The sequence below is a fragment of the Adiantum capillus-veneris genome, chromosome 30 (genome assembly GCF_014529385.1).
Source record: "Adiantum capillus-veneris isolate H3 chromosome 30, ASM1452938v2, whole genome shotgun sequence".
In the NCBI taxonomy this organism is placed as follows: Eukaryota; Viridiplantae; Streptophyta; class Polypodiopsida; order Polypodiales; family Pteridaceae; genus Adiantum; species Adiantum capillus-veneris.
In genome coordinates this window covers 88013464-88036688 of record NC_140960.1, presented here as the reverse complement: position 1 = coordinate 88036688, position 23225 = coordinate 88013464, and the positions used below count along the sequence as shown (strand labels likewise).

The 23225-nt window shown below is 40.9% G+C and overlaps 1 protein-coding gene across 2 annotated transcripts in view; it reads left to right on the top strand.

The window, feature by feature from the left end:
- Window positions 1-4414, top strand: part of LOC147418359 (autophagy-like protein) — a 56637-nt gene extending 52223 nt beyond the window's left edge. The window contains exons 2-6 of one of the 2 annotated variants that reach the window (XM_086507573.1): window positions 332-1294; window positions 1469-3041; window positions 3119-3342; window positions 3560-3767; window positions 3838-4414. In XM_086507573.1, the coding sequence (XP_086363699.1) occupies window positions 366-1294; window positions 1469-3041; window positions 3119-3342; window positions 3560-3767; window positions 3838-4221 (3318 nt within the window). In that variant the 5' untranslated portion in view covers window positions 332-365 and the 3' untranslated portion in view covers window positions 4222-4414. Of the gene's footprint in view, window positions 1-302; window positions 1295-1468; window positions 3042-3118; window positions 3343-3559; window positions 3768-3837 lie in introns of both variants that reach the window. The other variant, XM_086507572.1, reaches the window with a different exon arrangement.
- Window positions 4415-23225: the final 18811 nt, after the last annotated feature.

The window sequence follows — 23225 nt, the reverse complement described above, 5'->3', positions numbered from 1 at the left end:
TGTCTGTGTGCTTCAAGAAAGACTAACAAACTGAGTGTTGTAACTTGTAGTGAAAGTGGAATGGAAAAAAATTGGGGGGATAGACTAGAGACTCTCTAGCCAATACAATGATACAGAATGAGGGCTGATGAATATATATATATATATATATATATATATATATATATATATATATATATATATATATATATATATATATATATATATAGAGAGAGAGAGAGAGAGAGAGAGAGAGAGAGAGAGAGAGAGAGAGATCCCCATATTCCAACTTCATTCTGCTGTACACATTTCTCTGTTATCAGAGGAAACCTCGTAAATTATTTTTGTTCAGATAAGGTGCAAGAGCAAGTCTCAAAGCGGTCACTATGGAAGACAGCAATGAGACAGCCAAGCTTGTAATTTATGTTGCTGAGACTGGGCAATCATTCGAGCTAAACTGCCCAAGTGGGACATTAGTACAGCTTGTGCAAACATGCTTGACATCGCTTACCAGTGTTCCAGTCAGTGACCAGCTATTGATTTGTGAGGACATGCGACTAGAGTCTCAGCGATCCCTTGAATCTTACAGGTTACCAGCTGAAGGGCGTCATGTTTTCTTGTATAACCGGGCACACCTTCTTGCAGATGTGCCTCCACCACCACCAGAACAGATTCAAGTCAAGGAGCTTATTCTTCCTTCCCCCCCCTCTGCGCCTGCAAGCGGGCACCCATTAGATAAGGCCTCTGATCCAGCTATCAAGGCATTGCCTTCTTATGAACGACAGTTCCGCTTCCACTTTGACAAAGGCCTTGCTATTTTCAATGGAACCCACGATCGGTTCGAGATTTGTAGGCGTTTGCTGCATGAGAAGCAAGTTCAGAGTATGGCTATAGATGCTGCCAAACGAAACATGGATCACCATTACAAGATGATAGACCAGATGTATTCGGATTTTATGAAGCTTTTCAATCGACAACAGAAGCAACATGCCGACATCCTTTCTAACCTTGACAGAGATTTAGACCACCTTCGAAAATGCAAGTTGCATCCCAACCTTATTGCAGATGGCCGCAAAACTCTTGTAGATTGTGTAGAGACATCTGATTTGGATAAACAGGCCCAGTTTTGTGCAAGCTCTCATAAGCAGCTCCAGGGGAAGGTCATGCAGTTAAAAGCCGTGTTCTTACAGCTCCAAAAGAATGTTGAAAGCTTTTCTCATCTTGTGCCATCTGTGGATGTTCATGATTCAGAACGAGCACTTACGGACCATGCAAGTGTTGTGGATGAGGAGAAAACCATAATGCAGTCTCTTAGGTAACCATTGCATGTTCTTTCAGTTGTTAGGTTTTGTATTTTTGAAAATTATAATTTTTGAGCTTGGGCGAGGGAGCTTGTATGTATGTATGTGTGCATGCAATCAATGTATGAAGGGAGACATGACTGCTTCTGAGCATTAATAATTTTTTGTCTGATTGCCTATCGCTGCAGTAAGGACATGAATACTGTGAAGAAGTTGGTTGATGATTGTGTAACCAGCAGCTTGTCTATGTCAATGAGACCGCATGATGCAGTGTCTGCTTTGGGACCAATGTATCATGTGCATGTAAATAGCCACCTTCCCAAGATGGACCATTGCTATCAAAGGATAGAGAAACTTCTGGAGAGTTTTGTTGCTAAAAAGCATGAAATGGGTTGCTGTGTGCATACTTGTATGCAGAGGGTTGCAGCTCTGCAGTCAAGCATCCGTGATGTCCGCAATCAGCTGGCAGCTTTCAGAGAAGCATTGTCCCGCCAAGAGGAGGTATTTAAGGATTTGAAGCTTGTCAGGCAGATTGGTCCAGCATACAGAGCATGTCTTGCGGAGGTTGTAAGGAGAAAAGCGAGCATGAAGCTCTACATGGGTCAAGCTGGCCAGTTGGCAGAGAGAATGGCAAGGATTAGAGAAGCAGAGATTGTGCGTCGGGAAGATTTTCTCAGAAATCGGGGCAGCTCTTTACCTCGGGAAATACTAATGTCTCTTGGTCTGCTTGGTGCACCAAGTCAATGTGTCATCAAAATCGAACCTTATGATGGGGACCTACTTGATATCGATATCATGGATTTGGAGAAGTACGCCCCTGAGTGGCTTTTTGGAGGGCATTCAAAGGGTAGTCTTGCATCGAGTTGCAGGTCGTTGGAGCAAGGTATTACTGACAGTTTAGTCACAGCAGAGCTGGAGATGGGGGCCGACGGTGGGATCGATGAGGAGATATCAGGCACAAGCAAACTGGAAGTTGAGAATGCATGGTTGAAAGCAGAGCTGGCCTCCAAATTGGCTCTTTCATGTAGTTTTGATTCAGAATTTGAAGGACTTGCTGCAAATGAACGGGATCTGAGACGTGCCAGGAGCTTAGCATCGCAAAAGACTGCCGAAGCTCTTGCACTGAAAGATGATTATGCAAGGCATCTTCAAAGCAGCTTAAAGACGAGTCAGCAGCAATGTCATGCATATGAAAGGCGCATTCGTGAGCTGGAGCAAAGGCTTGTGGATCAACACGATCAGTTCCGGAAAGTAGCATCGGATGATGCTAATAATAGCACAGCTGATAAATCTGAAGTCTCAGGAGTCACTGGAGAAGGCAGGCTGCCAAATGAAGACGTTTTAGCGGAGCCAATGGATGATGGGGTCAACAGTGCTTTACAATCGGATGAACCAGTTCGATGTTATGAGGAAGGAGGTGACGAGTCTATGGTTGGCGCAACAGCCCCTCATGACACGGCAATGTCAGAAAGGCCAGATTTACATGAGATGGACGGGAAAGTAGTAGTTGCGCATGGAGCTGACATGGAAAAACAAGTTGCTGTCCCTGGCGAAGCCGATTGTGCCGTACAGACAGTTAAAATGTGTAATTGTCAAGAAGCATTGCCAGAGGACAAGCAGTTGCTCAGCTTACAAGAGGTCTTTCTGCAGAAAACAAAATATTGCATTGCAGTGGAAGAGAAGCTTCAAATTGCTCTCTCAGATGCAGATTGTGTAAGGAAAGAACTTCAAGAGAAGGCTGGGCTCCTCCGCGAGTGTCAGGTGAGTCCTCATATTTACCCCTCTTGGACGTTGTTACTGGTCAACAACTTACCATCTGGAGACTGCTTGTTTTGTAGTTCAACTGTGCAGAGCTGGAGACTAGTCTGCATCAAGCTCGTGAGGAGTCTAGAATTAAACAGTGCTCGCTGGATCGCAAGGCCACCGAGTACAATACTTTAAGAACATCAAGTGTAAGACTACGGGGCTTACTTGAAAGGCTTCGTCATTGTGTCTCTGCATCAACAGGTGGAGGCACTGAGCTAGCCGAGTCTTTGCGAGCACTCACAGTGGCATTAGTCAGGTTGTCTCATGGCCAACCCCTCTCTCTCTCTCTCTCTCTCTCTCTCTCTCTCTCTCTCTCTCTCTCACACACACACACACACACACACACACACACACACATACACACACAGGGGATGTGTTAGTTTTGTGTCCATCTTTACATTTGCACCAACTTCTATCTTCATGGCTTTGAGTCCGAGAATGTTAAAACTGTATTTTATTTTTTTGTGGAGCAGCAATGAAGGAGGGGACGATGGTACAGCTGATTTCTGTGTGTGCGTCAAGGGACTTGCAGAGAGGGTGGGCAAGCTAGCTCAGCAACAAGCAGACCTGCTTGAGCACTGCTCCTTGGTCGAAACGAGCAAGGGTCAGCTAGCGACAGAGCTAGAGAGCAAGGTGGAAATGTTGAAAAATCAGTACGCGAAGCGAAAGCTGGATAAGCAGGTAAGAGGTTCACGTTCAAGCTCTATTTGAAGGGTATATGAAGGTGTGATGTCCGCCTTTTTGCAAGCAGGTCAATAAACAGAAGATTTGCTACACGCGTTTCCAAGTGCATGAGCTAGCGATGTTCTCCATCAATGGGTCTGGGTTTTATGAAGCCATAAATCGGGGCTGCCCAAACTATTATTTGTCGGATGAATCAGTGGCTCTTTTCCTTCAAAATCTTCGCGAGAGGCCACAGTACATAATTGGTCAAATAGTACACATTGAGCGGAATGTTGTACGGCCGCTCGTTCCGCCTAATCAAATGATTAATAGCTTCACAGATATCTCATCAACAGCTGCTGGAAACAATCCTTATGGCTTACCCTATGGAACTGTGTATTTTGTTGTGACGTTGGCTATGGTACCTGACCGGTTGCCGTGTCTTCCAATGTCTTCAGGTAGTGCGACGTGAGCCTGAGGGTTTTGTCTTGTGCTTCATCCTATTGCTGCAGCTAGTGTGCCCAGAGATCTAGTCTTATTGTTTGTACATAATTGTATTCTTAAAGCTTACTAATCGACTTGTACATTCTAAACTCTACACCCTAAACTTGTACAAAGGAATGGGGCTTTTGCTCATAATATGGGCGTGTACATCTTTGCAATTCTCTCTTTCTCCCCTATCTCACGTGTGCATGCATGCGCACACGCACCACTATGTTCTGTGTGTGTGTGGAGAGGTCGTCAGATAGATCTATGCATTTATTGTGATCTTCTATGAAGGTTTTTGGCTTGTTGATAGTTCACTGACCCGTCCTTTGTTGTTGGGGTTTGCTTTTGCTTTCTCCGTTGGCATAAGCTGCAAAAACATGCTTTGGAAATTGGAACAGAAGGGGGAGAAGCATACAAATTTTGTAAACCTTGTTAATTTTGGAAATGGGCCCCTTTTTTAAGTCCTCGTGTAATTTTTTTGATTTAATTTTTTATCTTTCTCTGTTTTTAAATGCTGGTCAAGTGACGTGTGTAAGCTTTCTTTGAAAATTATGAGCTAAAATCAAAGAATATTTCCGAGTCTGCTAACATTTTCCAATCATGGCAGACAATTTTGGCATGGTTAAGTACATGTGGGCAGAAACTCCTTACTCAAGAAACTAATCAAAGGAAATTACTCAAGGTGATTATCCTAAATTTTGACATCAAAGTCAAATAGAGGGCTCTTATGAGCGCACAAAGGAAAAGGAGGTGGCGGATTCGGACAAAACCATGCGCATTCAATTCAATTTTGTGAAAGAAACCCACATTTATGTTAGTCAAAAATTAGGCAAGGTTTCCTCTTTTCTTTTTTCTTAGCTGAAGCTTCTCTTTGACTAGTTTTACAGGATTGTGCCCACTCAGCCAATTCGCGCGCGCACACACACACTCCTCTCTGTGGAACCCATCACCAGGGGTGTCATTTAAGACTCGTGTGCTTTAGTCTTGAGGGTAGATACCCCCCTACCCCCCTTTTTACTTGCGATTTGTTATCCGCATGGGTACAGGACTTACCTCTATGAACCTTCTCTCCCCCACTGAATTTTGGTTTAAAACTCTTCTCCCACTACTTTCTCATTACCTTGAAGAAATTGCAGCCGAGACACTGAGGAATATTTTTTAAGCCAAAAAGAGCCGTAGTGGCCATCGACAAACTCTCTCACAAGTTAAAATTCTCTTCTTCTTCTCACAAGTTGATAGAAAAACTCCTAGGCCCTTTCTTCTACCTTCCTCTACTTATTATCAAGATCATCCTTTGCATGAGAGTTTGAAGATAGAGATACATTGTGTGTCCTATTTGTGGATCAGGCGTTATGACACCTCCTTTTCACCTTCATAAACTAACTGTGTGTTTTTTTGCTAGGTGATGGTGGCAAGTAACAAGGTTTTGTTCTTCCTTATTTTGCTTGGAAGTTTGTGCTTGAAGAAAAGCTGTTGCCTATGGTGTATGCACCCACTCCATGTAGTACGGCATTTGATCATTGTGACAAAATATGGGTTTTGAATCTTTGTATGTACTTTTACATCTCTCTCCCCTGCCCAACTTTATCCTTTGAAGAACACAACAAAGCTAGCAAGAATGCAGAGTCTACAATGGCTTGCAAACTACGGACACGCTAGTGGTGCAAGTACTTTTTTTGGTGCACCTCACATCTCTTATCTATACATTCTGATGTATCTCAAGGATGGGATTTTCCCCTTATTTCAATGGTATATGTGGATAGGCTACGTGCACCACTAGACCTCAGTGCCCTAGATAAGGGTGCCAGTGGTGGAAGTCTCATCCTCATACAACTGGGTATTATTGCATAATTTAGAATCTATGCTCAATAGAATGTGCAACAGACAATCAACAAGCTTAAGGAGTATTCCACCAATATGAAGACCATCTTGGATAATGATACCAAAGAGCATAGGGATTGATTTTAAAACTTTTCACATGTCATGAGGCGCTTCGTGGAGTCTCATGGAAGGAAACTAAGAATGACCCTATGCTAAAGCACAAGGGGAAGCATCATTGCATGCTCTTTTACTACGACTTGTTTTGAAAATAAGAGGTGCATTGCTAATATTGGTTGTCGTCTAGGAGTTAAAGGGCTCATATCTACTACAGGAAGAGAGGCCTACACTACACAAGTCCGGAAGATACAACACCCCTTTATCAAATGTGCCCTTCTGAGTTACCTACTCCTTGGGTTTTCCCACTTTCCTCTACCATTCATTGTACCAACAAAGTGCGTCTCTAGTCACTTTGCCATTTAACCTTCCCAAGTCTCACCAATCACCCATGGCACCAACCCTTGATGTTCTACTGCACTTGAGCAATCTTTGAACTGAATATTCAAGTGGTTCCTCTACTTAAAGAGAAGGCCTTGACCTACTATTAGAGTCCTTCAATGTGACGATCCAAATCGAGGTGCTTTGTTACTCTACAAACCCCATGGTATATTAATGGCAAACACGGATTTTATTGATGTGATCACGATCGTGTGATTACGTTAATAACACAAGTAATTACACATGAAAAAGACGTGATCACGTTAATTGTTAACATGATATTTTTGATGACCTGCAAAAACCACTAGAACCAATCAGCCCACCCGGTTTAATTATTTTCCTTGCGGGCCCATCGAGCTTTTCTATATTCCCATCGGGCCCATTGGGTAATGTATTTTTTCCGACGGGCTCGTTAGGAAAATAAAAAAGCTCGATGGACATAATTATATAAAGTAAAACCTCTTCTAACTTTGGCATTTTGACTAGGCAAATCCCTGGGGAGTGTATGCGAGCGCCGAATACAATCATCTCCTTGTGATAACCTAAGGTTACAGAGTCACATGTCCTTTTTTTGGGCCAAGCATGATTCTTAATACGGTAACCACTTCTAAAAATATTAAATCCTTCAACGAACATTAAGATATGAAGCGAAAACAATTAAGAATTTGGAGAGTCGTGCTCATTGTGATGAAGCCATTGGTCCATAAAAGGGCTGAAGTTGGTTTTAAAAGAAGAGCATATGTAAATGTCGAGTCGATAGTCAAGGGTCGGATGCCCTGTACTAGTGTGCTGGGTATATAAAGATCTTTGAAGTTTTGCATTTTATACCATCATAGATTTGATTTGATATACATTGTCACTGCACAATATGAGAGCTATAATCCTTTTATGAATTGGTTTATACAGGGAGTGCACGAGATGACCAATCATAGATATAATTGCTTTTGTGTGTGTTTTGCAAATAATTATTATCGTTTCAGTGTAAAAATTGATTATGCTTTATAGCATTTGAAAATAGATATGTCTCATTGTTTGCAAATCAAAAAGGATGTAGAACTAATCATTATATTTATAATTGCATTGATAAACTCATAGCATTGTTGTATGCATAATGCCATGTAGAGAGTGCATTGCAATGTGTATGTTTGCTACAACATATGTGTTCGATATGTGGATTGACTAGAGTGCATTACAAATCTCATACTACGTAGATTTGATTGCTTTCTTAGTGATCATTTTTCTAATATATATTGAAAAGAAAAAAAAAGACTTAAAAAACTAAACATCTAGTTCTTATGCCTTCAATATTAAATTGAAAGCAATGGATCAAAATTTCAGCACAAGTGGTACGAAGAAAGCAAAGAATAAAACGGCCCTGGCAAAGAGTGGGATTATGCTCACAACATATGCGATCGATATATGGAGTGAAAATGCAAATTTTGCGTCACCACAAAATCAAGTGATGCACCACGTATTAGGGACCATTTCTTGGGTAGCATTAAAAAGAATTGTAAAAAAATGTGAACATCCTCAGGCGCCAGCAATTGCAAAGCGTTTGAGAGAAGAGCTCGCCAAAAAGGGTGGCAAGAAACAGCAGGTACATAGCTTTGTTATGGATGCATGTCAAGAGAAGACAGAGTCAAATATCAACTCTCATAATCCTGTGGTGACACCACCTAATTCTGCAGAACAGGTTTCACAAGGAGAAGAAATGCCAAGCAGTGTTCCTTTTAAGCACCACAATGAAGATGGACTTGGACAAATGCGCCAAAAATCATTCCATCAAAGCGTTCGAATGCAGTTGCTAGAAGAAGCACAAACTGCACTCGCCAAAGCAATTTTTTTCACTGGAAGTGCTCTAGTCATGGTAGACAACAATCATTGGAAGACTGCATGGAAAAAAATTGATGAAATTTGGTGCATGCTTTTCAGTCCCTTCATATCACACGACACAAATTGATCTCTTGGACAAATATTACATCGAAATCAAAGAGCTGTTTTCAAAATAATTCTTGGGAATATATCACTTTCATGCTACATAATTGTGAGTGACTGGTTGGTCTAATGTGTTAAAGTATGAAGCCTAATTTACTTCTTGTAATTTTTTGTATTAAAAACGCACATTTGTAAGGCCCACGTTATGAGGAGAAGCCATTGTGTGTGAAGAAAAATCACTTGCCGAAAACCAAAATTATCACGGCCAGTTGGAATATTCTTTTTGGTCGGAATATTATGATCGGACGATGGTTGGAAAGTGGTCAAAAAACGGCCGATCGGTTGGCCGGTGGCGATAGTCAATGGCCGGTGGTAGGAATTCAATGGCCGGTGGTCGGTGGCCGAATTCAATGGCCGGCGGCCGATTTCAAGATGGAATTGTCTTCTCAAGGGTAGCCACCCATGGACGCATTGGAGAGTCCAAGTCGGACTTGTCAACACAAGGACGGCTACACACAACTGTCTCTCATGAGAGAGGGCAGCCCTTTTAGTCTATAAAAGGAGGCCTCTTCTACACACAAAAACGGATTGTGAAGCATTGTGAAGTTGATATGAGGTGGTGAGAGTGAAGCATCGCGGGAGCTCTAAAAGGGTACAATCTCTTTGTAATCTACTTCTTGTTTTGAAGTACTCTAAAGACATTGAGTGATTGCTTTCCCGTGGACGTAGCCCACATTGGGTGAACCACGTATATTGTGTGTGCTCTCTCTCTCTACTCTATAATCTCTCATGTGTAAAAATTATCTCTCTCTATTAAGTAAACTACTCAATTATCTACTTAGGTACGTCATATTTACTAATATAAATATTCAAAGAAGACCACTGATCAATGTAATGCTGGTTTGTCCTCAGGGAGATAAAGGCGATTGACAGTTTTGGGCAATTAAAAGTGACAAATACTTTTTTGAGGTCTTGATTAATGTAATTAAAATTCAAGTAGTCATGGACAATGCAAAGAACTGTAAAAATGATAACAAATTAATAAAAAAGTGCTTTCCACACATTTTCGTGAATGGTTATAATATGCATAGTTTAAACTTGGTGTTGAAGGATTAGTATACTAGTGAAGAAATCACATAGTTCGCTAAAACAATTGACACAGCGAGACAAGTTGTGAAATTCATCTTGAAACGAGAAAGAGTGCTCCATTTTTGTACAGCATGCATGTCAATGATGTTGAAACTTCCTGCTGAAACTCGATTTTGCACTCACTTTTATACATTGGAATCGCTCCTCCGCAATAAGTGCACTACGATTGACACTTTCAATTGCACGTCCTTTGAGGAATGATAGCTTGAGCAGAAAAAAAAGGTGAAAGAGAAAATTACATGTGTACGTGGGTCCATAAATAAGCCTGCTTGGTGGAGGAGTGTAATGGATGCATACCATGTAATGATGCCCGTTATGTTTGTGATTCGCAACCTTGATCAAAAGGTGCCAAATATAGGCAAAGTGTGGATGACATGATAATGTTCATTCAGGTTGATACCCGTTTTCACTTTAAAATGCTATGTTTAATTGTGCAAAATGCAATAAAAACAACTCCTAGGATGAAACGTCGTGCTCTTTAAAAAGATTGAAATGAACCTCTTATATGCAAAATGTGTGCATATACCTTTTTAAATTGAAAGTATATTAGCTGTTTGTAGACATAGAGAAATAGCATAGTGTGAATTTTAGAGAAAATGTAGCATTTGGTTTTGCAAGAATGTTGTTCATTAGTGTAGATATTGTTACGGTTGTATAAAAGTGATATCATATATGTTATAATTTTTATGGCTTCTATAAATATAGCATTTAAAATAGCAATGATGATTGATAAATAAAACTTTCTTTTGAATATGATTAGATAGTATATAGTTTCACAAGAACACTTAAAAACAACAATGTCTGACAATTCAAACATTTGTATATGAAATACATGAGAGATTATAAGGACTATTAGCTATTGCATGTAGTGGAGAAGTAAGGGAGAAAGGACTGATGGATATGTTGGTAGTAAGGTTGATGCAAAGGTTCCATCCAAGAAACTATTTAAGATGTCAAAGGTCAACCATCATGAGAAGGCAAGGTTGTACAATTACTTCCACACGAGCACCAAATGAAGAGCCTTGGGACTACATTTTAAAATAAATATAAACACTTCTATATACAGAAAAACATGATAACCATCTTGGGTTGTCTATGCTAGGATTGCTTTCCACATCTTGGTTTGCCACCATCAGGGATTTAATATTTACGTAATTACTTAAAATTTTGTCTGATCACAAGGTCTTATTGACATATTTACATAATCACACTTAACATGACCACAAACAAGCCGGTCCAGAGCAACATAGAAACCCACGAAAAGCTCGCCGGGCTTTATGGTTTGCCTTGTGGGCTCGCGGGGTATTTTGATTTCCCTGCATGCCCAACGGGCCCGCACCTAAATATATAGAGTGTCCCGATCGGGCCCACTGTTTTTTGTTGAGCCACCCACCCCCCCCCCCCCCCCCACCACCACCACACACACACACACACACACACACACACACACACACACACACACACACACACAGGGGGGTCGTGTGGGAGCGTGCTCTGCGTCGCAGTGCACGATAGTAGCGGAGTATCTGACCACACGACCCGAGTGTGTGTTTTGTGTGTATGTGTGTGCGCGTTGTGTGGTAGCGTGCCTTTTGTCGTATTGCATGGTAGCTATAAGGTACCTTATCGTACAATGTGGATGTGTGCATAAGCTGTTCTACAAAACAATGCTTACCACGGGGGCATCACCTCGATTACGCGGGAAATATGGTGTCCTTGTGGTAAGTATTGACTCGACCTCACTCACCTTTTCAAGGAGTACCCCGCGATTTGTAGCCTAGATGGAAAAATGTGCAAATGGATCCAAAAAACTTGGAAAATAGGATTATGCAAGAATGGCCTTTTCTTGAGAGGGAAGGTATTCAAGAGTCAAGTGCTACTCATCATCATGCAAATTGTGAGATATTGCTATTTCCATCAAGTTTGAAAGGCAAGGAATAGTCAAATTTTTGAGAGCACATTGGAAACAGGTAAGTTCACGATCAAGATAATCCAAGAAAGTAGGGAGGCAATTATTACCATCAAGAAACAGATTGACGCAGATGATTGGAACAAAGCCTTAAGCGTCGCTATGACTAACTTTCTAGGGTGAATGCATGAGTTCTTCTCTTGCCATGGGATGACTACCCCCCTATCAGCCGATGTCATGATGACCTTGTTACCCTAGGGAGCTGTCATGGCTTGACACGAGCATGACAAGAACTTGTAATTGTTTTGTTGTGCTAATATAATGTACTCACAATTGTGATCTAAAAAAAAAAAAAAAAACATTGGAATCCATGCTTGGAGCAAGTCGTGGATGCATAAAACAACATAACAAAGTCCGGCTTTACAAGGAGTCACCCTTACAACCATAACATCATACAACCAAAAATAAAAAGAGACCAAACCTGCTAGGGGAAGTGCCACCATGTTGGGTGATTTTCCAATCCAACCCCACATGCCCTACGTGCAGGTAGTAACCATATGGATGAGAGAATCATCAAGATTCACTGAACATCATGACTATAACCTGACATACAAGAAAACTTTGACGGTGAGAGTTCGGCCATGAGCATGTTGCTACCACCAGACAAGGGCATGCTCCCAACCTTCAAGGGCCTCAACCCATAGGAGATTGAATGGGAAAATTTATTGTACCACGTAGTGTAGAGGAGGGGTTTTTTTTCAAAGGCTACATAAGCGTATAAGTTAAGGGTTACCCCACAATAATTAGCCCCCTAAAATTAAAAATAAGGGAGGGGGTGGTCAAACTTTTTATTTTTTCTTGTGGTGTGTTTTGTTTTTGGTGGGTTTTTTTTTTTGGTGGGGGGGGGGGGGGGGGGGGGGGGAGCGGGGAAAGGAAGAGAAATATTGTGCTTCATATAAAACTGGATACCCAAGTGAGCAACATTCAAATCCTCAACTTGTGAGACAATAGCTGTCTAGATACAACAGGTAATAGCACCTCTTTCTACTAGATCCAAGTTCTTTCTTTGAAAGGAGTTACTATTTAGTACATAATTTTCAAATAATGATCTTGTTTCTTCTTCGAAACTATGTGGGAGGATTCTCTCTTTTATTCATCTTGTTATCTTGTTATGTAAGGTCACTTGAGTCTAAATCTTATCTTATAAGTTAGGGATATAATAACCTTTTAAATTGAAAATAATATAAGTATAAAAATGGAGTCATATTTACCTTATTTACGAGTGGTAAATAAAGGGTGTTCACTCACAAATGGCATTCTTTTTTCTATACAGAGTGAATCCCCAGAGCCTCAACACAACAAGCTCAAAGCAAAAATGCCATCATTTTGTTGAAATGATGACCACCAGGCGAGCGAGGATCCCCTCCTAGAGAAAGAGGTAGCCACCAAACCTCGAGGCAAGTAAGAGGGGGTTGAGGAAGCCATCCTTGGAGAAGGGCAAAGAGAAGCAGTATTCTCATAGAAATGCCCACTCTCCCAATCCCTGATGAGTCAAACCATAGCCCTTTCCAGCTCATGCTTCACTACTAGGGCAAGCAGCATAGTGACGCAAGTTAGGGTTCATAAAAAAGGCACAGCTAGCCTTCCACTTTGTCAAAGAGACAATAGAGGGGGAATTTTTAAACAAGCCCCTCTGTTGACAAACTCTTGAAAAGTTTTCCCATGTACAATAGAAAAAATTCCTTAAGAAGGGAAGATGGGCGGGAATTCCTATCTTAAGTTATGGACTAAATAGGTATAGAGTTCCTACAGTGGAATGGTGTCAATAATGTCGGCATCAATGAGAAAAGAAGGTTTGTGTTCTATGATATGTGGCTAAAAGTGAAGATGGAAATGCTTAAGTTTCTTAATTGCAATTGCACCTTCTCTCCTTTCTGCAATCTAGAGAGCTATGTGAAGGCTTGTCAAACCTCCATAGAAAAATGAGAATTTTTCATCTTGAGGAGGCTCTACCTGAAATACTTCTTACTTGGGCTATTGAAGCTCTATCCTATAAATATCCTTTTGCTTGGGCTAGTTGAAACCTTCTTCTCAAAAACCTTTTGGGGTGACCCATAAGATCGGCCCCTAATTGTCTTTTTAAAAAAAACCTTTAACTCCCTTATAGAGTGCCTTCTAGAATGATCCTTATATCTGGTCCCCTTTACATTTTTTTAGAACCTATAACTCCTTTTTGGAGTGTTGACATTTGGTGAGAACGTTGCCTTGCTATTCACTTGCCTACCTACCCGCTGAAATAACTAGCGGGCTCTCCCCGAGGGGGTGCCTTGATGCTCCCTTTCACTCTTCCTATCTTGTCTTATGCAAACTTCAAAGCATTCCTCTCCTTGCCGTCCTACTTGACGTTTGTATTAAAAGCACCTCTTGACTTGATTATAGCACCTCTTGACTTGATTATGGGCATTGGGCTCGCACCTCACTATGGAAGGTATGGCAACACGCCTTCTCTCCTTGATTTGATCCCATTACTATTTCTCTACCACATGATCGGAGGCAAACAAACCTCAGAAGACTGGTCTAGAACAATACATAACATCTTGTAATAAGTACAGCCGATGAGTAGGAGTGGTTTCTTTGCCAAGCAGATAACTTGTAATCCTTTGACCCTCAAGGCTCGGTCTGAGCTCAAGGATTGGTGTATATTTCTGTTCTTAATACTATCCACTCACAACTGTGAGTTTTGCAAAAAAAAAAAAAAAAAACAAAGAGGATGTTTTGCATCCCCTTTTGTAATTCATTTAGTGTACGGCCTCCTACTACACTACTATTTGGGTCTATTCTCACATCCATTAATTAATTTCGGATGAAGATTCTTTCCATTCCTTAACTTTTAAAATGGGGAGATCAGTTGGAGCCGATGCACATGCTTTGTTCCTCGACCTGTGCAGTGTCTCCCCCTCCTCCCAAATCGCCTGCGGATAGAGCTCTGTCTCTATCTCTGTGTTGCTGCAGTTTCGCCTAAACATGGGATCCATCATCCCTGGGAAAGGAGCAACAACTCACACATCCCACCTGTCTCGATTGCCGCCTCGTGTCTCTCCAGGCCCCTCTGACTCGCCATCGCTAGCCCCTGTCATGCCTGCCTCTCCATGGTCTGCTCATGCACCGACCTGTACCTGCGCAACGCTGCTCCCACCATACCGTCACACCTCGGTCCTTCTCGCTTGCAAGCACCCGAGCGGAAATGGCACACAACAAACTGACGCACGAGCATTGTCCTCATGCGTTACTTGGATCCGCTGCATCCCTTCTGAGCACTGTGCGGCGAAGACAGACGAGAAGCAAAGCAGCTCTCTCTCTCTCTCTCTCTCTCTCTCTCGCCATCTGCCTCAGACACTAGCTATTTGCCTCTCCCATTTTCTCATTGCACTCAAACCTGCAATCAATCGGTCCGCCTCTCCTCCCCCCCCCCCCCCCCACCACCAAACCAAAGCGCCCCCTTATTAGGCTGTTCACTTAACAGCCTGGACTGTCGTAGCATGCAGAGGAAGGCCATTGCGTACTGCATCACGATGCACATCAAAAATATAAATCTGTTCATTATGCTGCATCCCATAGGCAAAAAAAAATCTCCTTTGTGTATGTCGTGGCGCTGACGCACGCTCTCCCGAGCAGAACTCATGATGTTATTCATTGTATGAAAAACACTAGAAAAGACTCCGTTTTCCTACATAAGAAAATTTCTAAATCTTCTTGTGCTCCTCAAAGGTGGAGGCTTGAACTTGAAATGTTTTGAGAATTCTTTGTTGCCTCAGTTTGACTTTGGACTTAGGGTTCTGCTCTGGCTGCCAATCCGGTGGAATCTGGCCATGTGGCTTGCATTCTAAAACTATGCTTTGTTTGGTTCTAGTGGCATCCTCTTACTTTTGTTCACTTATTTTTTATTCTCTTTTTAAGGATGCCCTGATGCCTTATATGTACTTGAAAATTTGTGTAGGGTGGGGTTGTCGTACATCCTTGATACCCAAGACTTATATTGTCTTGTGGTGTGACTAATTGGCTTGGCTATGGAAACACTTGCCTAAGATTTCATTTGGTAAATATGACTAGCTGGCTATTTTTTGTAATTAATTAGGGAGCAGATGATCTCTCTTTTACAGTTAAAATGACAATCTTCAGCTCCATAGTTGAGTTCACCAGTGGTTGTAGGAAACACCTCATGTTTACTGGTTTGGGATGGCTTTAAAAGTCTCTAAGCTTAGCTTTAGTTACTGCTTGTGGGTTTCACTTTTCTTTACCTAGATTAGTTTATATGCTCTAAAGATGGCTTGCTTTGGTCCACCTAAACTTCTGTATCATAAATCAATAGGAAACTTTGATGGTTTTTGAATAGCATGATAAATTAAAATAAGGAAATGACTACACACTTGAAGCCTCTTATGATGTTAATGATACTACTTTGAGAATGTGCAGTACTGCTCTATTGAGTTTTTCATGAAACTACTCAGAAAGAAACCAAGTAGTCGATTTGACTGATATGTCACAAATGGAGGAAATAAAATTATCTTATAGGGAACAAGGAAAGTGTTATCTAATTTGGATTTTGAAATTTGTGACCCTATTGGATATTTGGACACTAAATTATCTTATAGGGAACAAGGAAAGTGTTATCTGATTTGGATTTTGAAATTTGTGACCCTATTGGATATTTGGACACTGCCAAAAAGTTTCCCAAGAGTGTGATGATACTGCTCTGAAGGTTTGATGCCATCCAAGTGTCTCGTTTGATGGTTTGCAAGAAGATGGAACATGGTCTTGAAAAATGTCTCTAATTTACTTGAAATATAATTTTTGTTGGCAAAAATGTTCTCTTAAAAAATGGACTAACTTCTTACAAGAAAGTACCTTGAATATGCCCTCAAAAGGACTAATCCCCTTTTTACGTTTTTTTTAAAAAAAATCTCATGGAAGAAATACAAAACAAACTCTTTCATTTGTTAAAATAGTAGCTAATCTCAAAATCTTTAAGTAGGACAAGGATATAACAACCGATAGGTTCTTTGACATCTGTAAAATGTATCCAAGGCTAACAAATTTGTTTTGTTGTTTATATGGATGCAGATGATAATTATATCTTTGCTTAAAGAGGATTAGGTTTCCTGTTGTTCAACCCTGAAGATGAAGATCTATTTCATCTATGCATTCATTTCATTGTCTAGATTTATAAGATAACTAGAATGTTGCTTCATTATGACCAGATTATACATGAATGATTCAAATACAAATAAGTTTGTGTATAAACACCTTCTTGGTGTTTAAAGCCAGTTGTCTATTGAACATAGCATCCTTTTGTGTATAAGTATTATTCAAAAACTCATTAGCTTGATTAATTTGATCTTGTTGCTCTACTTTCAATGCCCTCATCTTATGAACTTGCTACCTTTTAAATTTTACTTCACCTCTATCTAACACTTTATCTTAAAGATATTTCTTGGCTTGAGATACTAGTACTTCAAGATCTAATTGTGTATTTCAAGCATATGAGTATTTGCACTTTGAGTTTTCTTTGTGCTCACATCATTCAATGTAAACCCTTATGCTATTTCCCCCAAATTATGATGATGCCTTGTTGTCCTCTCTTGGTCCTATCTAAAGGTCCCATGCTATGGGTTTCTTGCATGAGCACTATTACTCCTTTAATGAGTGATTTTACTTTAACCTAGTGGATATCCTCAATGTCACTCACTTACCATCAGTACAACAATTGCTATATGACTTTCTCTCCTCTTAATGCTTTGCCCCTTGGCTTGGCATATTCCCAGCCTTCACTACTCTAAAGATCACCCTTTTGGATTTTATCCTTTTGGGATTGCCATCTTATGTAACATTTAATGGCCTAAAAACTTGTGTGTAGCTTAAATTAGCATGAACATAGTGGGCATTTCATTAGAATAGATTCCTAATGAGAATTACAAGAGTGCTTGGGTGGAGAGAGCAACAAAAAGCATAACACCTAGTTAGATAGCATGAACAATACTTTCAAAAGAGACAGAAATTAAACTATTGACAACAGTTGAGGATCGGATTTACATGGAGCCGGTCCCCCCTCCAAAAGGCTTTGTATTATGGTTTCTCCCATCAAGAGAGACATTGTACAATACAATTCTTTGTGTTCCTTCAAGACTAGCTAGTGCAATGAAGATGAAAACTTCATACACTAAGCAGAACACTTATCAAACACAACATCAATTCTCTCATGGCTCAGACCCAAGTCCTCACACACCTTCGAAAATGGTGAGAGCTAGTGGGGTATGAGAGTAGATTGAGAGGAAGAAGGAGTAGTCTTATGAGAAAGATGTACATCTCCTCACATAATCACTCATATTAGCATAGCTTAGCTTAGTAATTAGCATGGTAGAGGAGATGAGCATGCATTGAAGCTTGGCTCTTGGTTGGATTTGCATCACAAAGCCAAGAGTTGTTGGTGTAGGCCTCCCTTCTCACAAGCTTGGAGTAGGTGGTAAGCTTTCCATTAAAGTTTGGGAAGGAGAGAGAGTCTTCTTTACTTCACACATGAGATTGTGTGAGTGTGTGTGTTATAATGCCTTGCAAAAATCAGCCCCCTCTCTCTCTTGGTCGACCCCTCTTGCTATTTGCTTATGCTCCACTCTCATTGGACCTCCCTAGGGCTAGCCAATGATAATTAAGCATTATAAGTGATAGCCTTCTGACATGTGTCCCCCTTTCCCCTTTTGTGAGAACTTAATGTAATTAATAAATGCAACTAAACTCTCATTGGACCCCTTTGCCTCCTGGCCAATAGGAATCAGGCAAGCCATTAGGCTGCCGAATACTCATTGGACCCCTTGGGAGACTGTCCAATAGTCTTCTAAAGAGCTTAATTCTCATTGGTTCTTTTATTAAGTGTTTTTAAATTAATTAAAGTAGATTTACTCTGGCCTAATTGTCATTGGTCCACCTCCAAGGCCATCCAATAGGTATACCCAATAGGAATTGGGTACACCTTGTGGGCATCTGGGCTAGGGAGCTGACATGTATCCCTCATTCCCTTTGTGTAAAGGGAGCTTGTGTGTGTGTGTGTGTGTGTTTCTCTCTCATCCCCTACTCCCAAGGCTCATCCCCTCCTATGTAGGGATTGATAAAGACTTTTGGGACACACACAAAGCATCCAATTCCCCACATGCTTGACCTTTGGACACAACCTTTGAATTTTGGAACCTTAGCATTTTGGAAGTCTTAATGGGTTGAACCTTAGGATCTTATAAGCCCATTGTCCCACATGGCTCTTTTGCAGATGGCCCCTCCTTTGGATCCCTATTGTGGCCGGTCTTCTAGCTTAACCAATATTCTAGCTTTTTCTCCCCTGGCACTTCCCCATATTAAATGATCAGTTTAACATGAGAAAATCATTTAGGAGAACTGATATTGATTATTATGACATTACCTCTCTCTTGAAATCATAGTCGTCCTCGACTATGGGGTAGAGAAGATAAAGCATACTCATTAGTCCTTTTCTTAGCGGGTAGAGGATTCCTATGTTACCCTACGACATTATTCCACAATAGATGACTGGTCCATTTGGGGCTTGAGAGCCTGAGGTTGCCGCAAGCATCTCTGTACATTAGTCCTATCAATCTTCTATAGTAGAGTGACAAGCTCTACTTGGTGTTTGGGAGACGTCGTCTCCGCAAACTTGATCTAAGCATGCATACTACTTCATTTTTGTGCACAATAAAGAAAAAGAGAGTCTTATAAGACAAAAACGTTGTTCATTTTTAACATTTTGTACATTTTCTTACTCTTGGGAAGCATTGTAAGCATTGGCAAGGTTTATGTTATCCTTTAATTGTATGCCTTGCATCCATCTAGCATCTTCAAAGGGATAATTCTTAAACTTAATAAGATATCGTCGAATTCTTACCGCCTCTTAGTACCTTGTCTTCATGTCGGAGAATGGACTCGGGATGCAGCACCTCTTCTTGGTCCTTGATCTCCGGTGGGTCTTCAGTAGTTGGTTCTTGAGGTGGCTCTCCTTTGTAAGGCTTTAATAGGCTCACATGGAAAGCATTGTGTATGAGCCAATGATTGGGCAACTTGAGTTGATAGGCCATCTCATTGATTGGCCTAGAATCTGGAAGGGACCATAGTACCTTTTTGCTAGTTTAGCATAGTACTTTTGGTGTCCGGTAGGATTCTTGCCCGTCGTGTGCCTTAATCGAGCCTTGGGAAATTTTAATAAGACCCAATCATTTTCTTTAAAGGCTTGGGCTCTTCTGTGCTTGTCAGCAGCAGCCTTTTGCCTTTGTTGTGAGATAGAGATAGCATCCTTAATATTTTGAAAAGATTCTTGTAGGTCTCGGCTATACTCATCTGCAGCGAAGATCTTCCCATGTTCCTTAAGTAGCAAGGGACTTTTTGATCTTTCCTCAATTACCTCGAAAGGTGCTTTTCCCGTGGAAGAATGTACAATGTTATTATAAGCATACTCCACTAAGGGTAAGTACTTCTCCCATTGGGATCTTTGATCTACTTCCGTTACATAGGCTTTAAGTAGATCGAGAATTGTTAGGTTATCTATTTCACTTTGGCCATCCGTTTGTGGATGATAGGCCAAAGAGAAGTTTAGCCTTGTCCCTAAATTCTCAAAGAGACCCTTCCAAAAATTACTGGTCATTCTAGGATCTCTATCCGACACTATGGACATTGGCAAGCCATGGTACTTTGAAAATTTGAGAAATGAAGAGGGTTGCCATTTGATGGGCTTTGATAGTCTTTTGGACATGTATAAAATGAGCTTGTTTACTGAACCTGTCCACTATCGTCCATATTCCTGTATTCCCATGGATAGACTTAGGCAATCCAAAGATAAAATCCATGGATATGCTCTCCCATGGTGAATTAGGGATTGGCAAGGGTTGAAGCAATCCAGTTTGCTTCCCTCTATCAAATTTTGTCTTTTGGCATACCACACATTTAGAAACATACTCTTGTATGTTCACTTTCATGGTAGGCCAATAGAAATATGTTTCAATTCCCTTTAAGGTAGATTGAATCCTGCTATGCCCCGCATAAGGAGGAGCATGAGATTCATACATTACTTTCTCACGTAGTGAGTTAGTAACGCATAGTCTATTGCCGTAGAGAAGATAACCATCTTGTAAAGTAAATGGTTCTTCTTTCTTCCCTAATGCAAGGGCTGAAATCACATCTCTAAAATCGGGATCAATAGCATACTCATCTATCATTGAAGATAGATCATTGTGAGTTGCTATGGAATTAACCGCATTTACTCTCGGTCGTCTTGAGAGTGCATCTGCTACTTGACTATGCTTGCCAGCAATGTGAGCAATATAAAAATGAAATTGCGAAAGGAAATTTGCCCACCTCATTTGTTTGTAGGAGAGCTTGGTCTGCATCATGAAGTACTTAAGACTTTGGTGATCCGTTCACAGAATGAAAGGAGTCCCCAATAAATAGTGCTTCCATGAGTCTAAGGCATATAGAACTGCAAGAAGTTCCTTTTCATATATGCCTAGAGCTTGCTCAATAGGGTCGAGCCTTCGACTTTCATAGCCTATGGCGTGCCCTTCTTGAAGCAAAACAACTCCAAGGCAATCACCACAAGCATCACATTGGACCTCAAATGGTTTTGAGAGATCCGGTAATGTAAGCACAGGTTGAGAGATAATATTTTCTTTAAGCTTTTCGAAAGCATTGTTTCCTTAGCAGACCATGTATACCTAACTCTCTTCTTTGTTAGGTCATGTAATGGTCCCGCAATTTGTGAGAACTTTTCTATGAAGCGTCTAGAGTATGCACACATAACTATAAAGCTTCTTAGTTCATGAAGATTCCTTGGTTTAGGCCATCCTTTTATTACCTCTAACTTTGAAGGATCCATTTGGATGCCATCTTGAGAGATAATGTGACCTAAAAACTGAATCTCTTGCAAGAAAACTTCACTTTTCTTTTGATTTACATACAGTTTATTCTCTCTTAAAACTTGAAATATTACCTGGAGGTGTTGCTTGTGTTCGTCTAATGAATTAGAGTAGATGATAATATCATCAAAGAACACTCCAGTGAAGGTTCGATGAGGCCTGAACAGCTTCTCCATCAAGCGGTTGAATGTGGCCGGTGCATTGGTCAAGCCAAAGGCATGACAATGTATTCGTAAAGACCAAACGTGGTGCGAAATGCGGTCTTTACAATGTCTTGATCACCTATCCTTATTTGATGATAGCTGCTTTTTAGGTCAATCCTACTGAAGTAGGTTGATCCTTGTAGCTTATCAAATAGGTCTTCTACCCGTGGAACAGGAAACCTATTCTTGATGGTGATCCTATTTAGTGCTCTATAGTCAACACACATGCGATATGTGCCGTCTTTCTTTTGCACTAATAGCACAGTTGAGCAAAATGGAGATGAGCTAGGCCTAACCATGCCCTTCTCAACTAACTCATGCACTTTCCACGTAATCTCCTCTTGTTGAGCTTGAGAAACTCATAAGGAGGTTTGTTAGGCGGTGAACTTCTTGGAAGAAGTTCAATTGCATGGTCATCATTACCTCGTTTAGGAGGTAGCTCACAAGGGATGTCGTCAATAAAAACATCTTGAAACCCCTTGAGAAAATTGGATAACTCTAATTCCTTTTGGTTCCTTTTATTTTCTTTTGCTAAAGCATTAGGTTCATTTTGAGAATCTTTAACAAAAATCATGTACACAGAAATAGAGCTCTTTATTGACTTGTTGAAAGATGGTGTATGTACAATGGGGATAGTGGTACCCATTTCCTTAGCATCTATATACATATATTTTTCCCTGAACTTAAAGGAGATTCTCCTTTCAGGGAATTTAACATTGGCAGCCAGGCTATCAAACCATGGTGCCCCTAGGATTACATCCTCATGCTTGAGAGGAGAGATAAAGAAGTGCTCTTTGTCCACATAGATTTGGACATGAAGCCTCAATTTCCCGATTAAGGGAGTGACTGAAGCTTCGTGCCCCTTGAAAGCATTGTCTGCGACGGGTAGGACATCTCCCATCTCGTGGGCTCGTATGCCTAGCTTGGTGGCCAACTCTATAGATATAAAATTGTGAGTAGAACCAGGGTCAAAGAGAATAAAAGAATCATGTTCTCTTACCTTTCCCCAAGCATGGCATAGAGGAGATCCTTTGTGGCGAGTTTGGTGATTCTCCTCCTCTTGGATTTCAACCAAGGTAGCTCTAGGAGGATCATGGCGGGTGTTCTTTTGGGGACAAGCACGGTACGCATACCCTTGTTCGCCGCACTTGAAACACCGATTATCCTTGCGATAACGCTCAAGCTCTTCAGGAGAGAGTTTGTTTTTACCTTTGTAAACTCCCTTCTCTTTAGCTTTGTTGGAGTTGCCCATTAGGAGACTTTTGGACATTTTCCTTCCCCTTAGGCTCGTTGGAACCCTTGTTTTCCGTGGGCTTATTATTTCTTTTAGCCCCCGTTTGGAAATTGATTCGAGAGGCCACCATAGTATGGTGTATTACCGCCGATATGGTACGTGGCCTTTGGGAGTTGACATACTCCACCATTTCTTCGGTTAAGCCCGCACAAAATTGTTGCTTTTGCTCTCCAAAATCCAACTTTTTGAAGATAGTGGCTTTGAGTTGTAGGTCCCAAA